Source organism: Salvelinus namaycush, chromosome 18 (genome assembly GCF_016432855.1).
Source record: "Salvelinus namaycush isolate Seneca chromosome 18, SaNama_1.0, whole genome shotgun sequence".
NCBI classification, from domain to species: Eukaryota; Metazoa; Chordata; class Actinopteri; order Salmoniformes; family Salmonidae; genus Salvelinus; species Salvelinus namaycush.
The window spans coordinates 31,080,067-31,086,066 of NC_052324.1; the positions used below are offsets into that span (position 1 = coordinate 31,080,067).

General features: G+C 41.7%; 1 protein-coding gene across 1 annotated transcript in view; it reads right to left on the bottom strand.

Annotated features, from left to right (window-relative positions):
* Window positions 1–4,753, bottom strand: part of LOC120062782 (substance-P receptor-like) — a 39,771-nt gene extending 35,018 nt beyond the window's left edge. The window contains exon 1 of the mRNA XM_039012851.1: window positions 4,344–4,753. Within this exon, the coding sequence (XP_038868779.1) occupies window positions 4,344–4,753 (410 nt within the window). The remainder of the gene's footprint in view (window positions 1–4,343) is intronic.
* Window positions 4,754–6,000: the final 1,247 nt, after the last annotated feature.

The following is a 6,000-nucleotide window of genomic DNA, read 5'->3' on the forward strand; positions in this document are numbered from 1 at the left end:
GTCTCTTTTTTGCACTACAATCCTTTCACTACTTGCCAAAATTTGGATGGATTATTTAAATTATCTGAAGTATATTTCAGGTAGTGGTCTGCTTTCAATTTACGGATCATAGTCAAGACGTTGAAAAGCCATCCAATCATCTGCCTAACCAGTCCCTCTTGCTTTAGCTCACATAGCATTTCGTTGTGTTATGATTTTTGTAAGTTCCTTAGTAAACCAAGGGTTCTCTCTGACCTTAATCCTGATTTTTTTTAAAGGGGCATGCCTATTGCATACATCCTGGAATGCGTTGTGGAAGTAAGAAAAGGCTAGTTCAACATCAGGGATTCATTCCAGTCTATTCCATTCAATGCTAGATACATCATGTAGAAAACCTTGAATATCAAACCGCTTCCAGTTTCTTTTCTTAATGACACGTGGAGATTTCTTAAGAATTGTACCATCTCTCACACAGGCAATAGCACAGTGATCACTTGTTGTCATTTGCAAAAATACCAGAAGCATTAAAATAATGAGGAGTATTGTTTAAGATCAAATCAATCAAAGAGGATTTCAGAGGATATTTTATATTCAACCTAGTTACACTGTTGACAATCTGAGTGAGATGATGGGTATTGCATAGAATTTAGAGATGATCAGAGCTAGATGTTAACCAATCCTGATTCAGATCACCCATCAGGACAAACTCAGAATTTACATTCTGTGATAACAATTCGAAAATACAATCCAGAGAGCCAACAGTAGCAGATGGAGGTCTATAACAACAAGATACAACAATATTTAAAGATGAGCCAAGGTTTAGGTTCAAAGACAGATATTGAAATTGCTTAGGTTAGGTAACAGAAGTCAGAACGACCACCGAGAACTTGTCTTTTACATACACAGCAACACCACCACCCTTAGATTTACCATCTGTACGAAAAACATTGTAACCATTTATGCCAATTTTTTTGTCTGTAAAAGATTTTTTGAGCCAGGTTTCAGAAAGCATAAATACATCAGGGTCGGCAGTTATTATCCATATATTCACAAAATCAAGCTTCGGCAGAAGACTTCTTACATTCATATGCAAAAACTGCAGGCCACTGACTACTTAATTCGGCAGGGGTAAGAATGTCAGGACCTGGGTTAGATTGCACATTTCCAGACAATAGAAGCAGCAAGATAATGGCTAGATTGAGGGTTACAACATTTGGATTTACAGACAGCACTTGAATGAGAATCCATAGTCACCAGAGTCTTTAACGCCACATATTTCAGGAGATGTGTGAAGTCCAGAGACATGGTTAAGTACCAAGAGAACAGTCCTGACATGTAAGAGCAAGAGTCCGATTTCTCCCATATTGTTTGGGAGAAATGTGCATAGTTCTCACGTGTATTTACGGAGCAAGCGTGTGGTTTCTCACAAAACTTGAGGGAGAAACAGTCATATATTTCCTCAATTCACAGAGCAACGGGCTCTAAAAGTATCGCCAACATTGTAAAAGCCAAGTGTAGACAACAGCAAAATGAACAACAGCAACATGTTGGTTTATTGCCCTAAGAGTCACCAATCAAATAGACCAACCGCAGATCAATAAAAAAAGTCAGCAATCACATGGTCCACCAGGGTCTGGTCTGGCGGTAGCGCTGCCGCATTGACCCCAGACTTTATACATTTGACCCCAACACTGGGGGTTCATTCCCCGCATACTCCTTACTTGTCTCCATTCACTTCCCTCTAACCCTCCCTATTTCATTCCTTCAAATTAACACATACAGAATGCTGTTGTCCTTTTCTATATAAAGCGATCAGATGAAGATGGGTGAGAGAGATACAGATTCAGTGATTTGCCAAATCACGGTGACATCCCCTGAGAGTCAGGATGAAATGAGTGGAAAGTGAATGAAGAATCACGGTGACATCCCCTGAGAGTCAGGATGAAATGAGTGGAAAGTGAATGAAGAATCACAGTGACATCCCCTGAGAGTCAGGATGAAATGAGTGGAAAGTGAATGAAGAATCACGGTAACATCCCCTGAGAGTCAGGATGAAATGAGTGGAAAGTGAATGAAGAATCACGGTGACATCCCCTGAGAGTCAGGATGAAATGAGTGGAAAGTGAATGAAGAATCACGGTGACATCCCCTGAGAGTCAGGATGAAATGAGTGGAAAGTGAATGAAGAATCACGGTGACATCCCCTGAGAGTCAGGATGAAATGAGTGGAAAGTGAATGAAGAATCACGGTGACATCCCCTGAGAGTCAGGATGAAATGAGTGGAAAGTGAATGAAGAATCACGGACACAGTAGTCTAACTGCCACAGCAGATGGTACAATTGGGTTAACATGCAATTGAATGTGCTTTAAAGTGCTTTGCAGTGCCTACCCTATGTTCACATAGACACGCACGCACACACACGCACACACACACGCTCACACGCACACACGCACACACACACACACACACACACACACACACATACACACACAGTATCACACACACATGCTCTCCAACACAAATATATACACACACATCGTCACCCCCCCAGACTGTCAGTAAAGCATTGTTTAATTCCTCTGCTGGTTTTTAGGGTTGTTGTTGACACTTGGAAAACTGTTTTCTTCTGAGAACTCTAAAAAAAGTGGCAGGGCTTGTCAGTGTGTTTTGGTTTGGCAGGCTGAGGATCTGATTGTGTGTACATACTTACCAGGGTGTCTTCACTGGGAGACTGAGAGTCAGACAGCATTTTTGAATTTTGCAACACTGAATGTTTTAGCACCCACCACAAGCTGCTGGGGATATTGTCCATCGTCGACACACACCCATGCAGATATACTCAGACAGGCAGACGCATGCACTGACAAACAGACACAAATACACACAAATGCATGCATGCACACACACATTGACAGGCGGCGGGAGGAGGTAACAGAGACGCTACATGATAGACCTTACCAGTTACATTTTGCATACAGGAGTGCATACATGATCACTGGCTCATTAAGTTTGTAAAGATAATGTGTTCATGAAGAGACACGATTCATTAAGCAAGTTAATTACAGTATGTGGTTGAATAATGATGAATGGAGAGCTGACTATTAGCTTAACCCCTGTGTGTATAGTATTGCTCCGCTCACAAGCAGTGTGTGTGTGTGTGTGGGGGGGGGGGGGGGGGGGGGGGTCAAATACGGACCCTGCTCAAAAGTAGTGCACTATATAGGGAATAGGGTGCCATTTTGGCCAACATTGGGGGTAAATTCAGATCAGTGTGTGTTTGGAGCGTGTCTCTCTGTGACCTTTCAGCACCTGACATGGAGCCTGCTCTCACTACTCCAATTCCTCTCAGGGGTCATTTAATTTTAAAACACTGCAAAGGTCAAGTTCATGCAGACTCTGCTGGTAGAAAAGCAGAGATATGCAGACATTACAGACTATTACTGCTGGAGAACGAAGTCAGAGGACAAATCAGACAGCAGCATTCACATGAGAATCTCACAAACAGAAATGGAGGTTAATTATAACAGCCATGTGAGGGGTGAGTCTGTTTAAAAACAAAAGCCTGGAGATAAACAAAACAGTGAGGTCACACACACATGCACACAGATACACGCGCACGCACGCAAACACACACACACACACACACACACACACACACACACACACACACACACACACACACACACACACACACACACACACACACACACACACACACACACACACACACACACAGCTGTTTTTGGGGGAATGAAGCCATCAGATTGGTGAATATGGTGTTGCTGTAGGTTGACAAATGGCTACTACACCTGACCACCATACATTAATTATACTAATAACATACCACAGCACTCTAACATCACAGCCTCTGTCACCTCACATCAATACATAACATGAACACATCTACTACATACATTATTATTAACATCAATTATCTATACAAGTTGCTGATTGACATACCCTAAATAACTGTTTGAATTGCAGTGCACAAATGAAATACATATTGATTGGTTGGTTTGATGAAGGATGTAGTAGCAGAGGCAGTAGCATCACTCCAGAACCAATTCTGTTGAATGAATACATTACTAGCTATATAACATGTCTATGTAACCTATGTATAAATGTTATTGTCTTAATGTCTTAATTGTCTTAATCCTAATATGTTATAACATAGTTATTTGGCTACTAATAACTTGACTGGATTCAAGTGCATTATTGTTATTATTAAAGTGCATTTTTGTTCTGTTTGAATTATTGTCACCATAAACATACATTCTAGCCTTTGGATTAAATTCACATTGGTTAGATCAGTGTGAAACATAAGAAGTTGCGCATTGAAACGTTTCCCCAAACAGAACTCACCTGTCCACCGCTATCGCAGTCATAGAGTATATACTAGCGAAGACAGCAGCGACGGGGAAGAAGTTGTGAAAGCGGCAGTACATCAGCCCGAAGTACCACTCGTTGTGCACGGAATAGATGAAGTTGATAACGGTGTTGAAGGCAGACATAGACGCTTCAGCAAACGCGAGGTTCAACAGAAAATAGTTGGTCACAGTTCGCATTCGTTTATGCGCCATAATGATCCAAATTACTACGACGTTCCCCACCAGAGACACAGTAACCATGCAACTGTAGGCGAATGCCCATAGCACAATTCTCCAAACGGGTTGCACAAACTGGTTCCAGTCCTGATCAGTTCCATTGACCCCTGAAGAGTTGGTCCAATTGCTTGGCAATTGTAAATCAGTTGTGGTGAACAAGGGATCCATTTTTTTGGTGTTCTGCTGGTGACAATAATATAGTTAGTCCATGCAACACCTATGAAATGTACACTAATCAACCAGTTACTGAGTGAATAAATGGTAAGAAATCATCTTGGAGAATACTGATGTCTTTCAATTGAAACTTTCTTCGGCATTGCCATCCTGACGAATCTGGCACCCCTAAATTAGACTGGTAACATGATGCAATGATCACTGAAGAAGCAGCTCACACACAGAACATTTAGAATAATCCGCAGTTATTCAAAATTGAATTTGGATAAGAAAATTAATGTGTATTTAAGTTGACTCCACTCCGCGTAAAATGTAGGTGTTCCTTTGTACATAGCGTTCAACGGAGCACCTCTTCTCCACCGCAGCAAAAATGACTTGAAAGGAGCTGTTCCTAGACTTGACTCCACTCTCCAGCGCTCTACTCTGTACTCCGTACCCTATACTCTTGGCTCATTGAGGTGCGCTCTCTCTCTCCCTCTCCCTCTCCCCCTCTCTCTCTCTCTCTCTCTCTCGCTCATACTTAGATGCGTGCCAACGGGTGCGCAGCCAAGAGCAGGCGTACGCAAATATCAGAGATTTTCTGCAATTTTATATGGTAACGGAAACGTCCATGGACTGGACAACTTGTTCAACGAGCCCAGCATAGTTTAGCAAATTCATAAATGTCTAAATATAGACAATAGAGAGATATGTAGCCGACAAATACATGTTGCTACTGTAGGATATGGGGACACCTATAGTGAATGGGTGGTGTATTTCATTATAGGCTCTACCCCACTATTTCCAATCAGCTGACATAGGCCACATATTCTGACAACATTGGAGAAACAAGACATTGTGCCAAAAAATTGGAAAAGGAGAAAGAGAGGGTTAGATTAGAGAGAGACTCAAATGAATGTTGCTCTGTTTTCCTTTCCCCAAATTGGTGTAAAAAGTGTAGAAGATATTTATACTGAGGTGAACAACTTTGTGATATGTTTTGGAGGTTTTAGAGGCCTCTGAAAACGTACCTGATGGGCTTCTATTGCATGCGCCATAAGGGGATAGATAGAGTACTATGTCAAGCATAACTGAAATCAGGTCCTGAAACCTGAAAGAGCAGGGAAATTCATTTTAAGTCAGTTATCACAACTTACTCTCTGACACATGTTCCTTCTCACTCTCCATCTGGTGGCCTTTTCTGCCTCAACCACCCAATGCTCTGTGGCGCTCTCTGCACTATAATGGTCATAGCTATATTA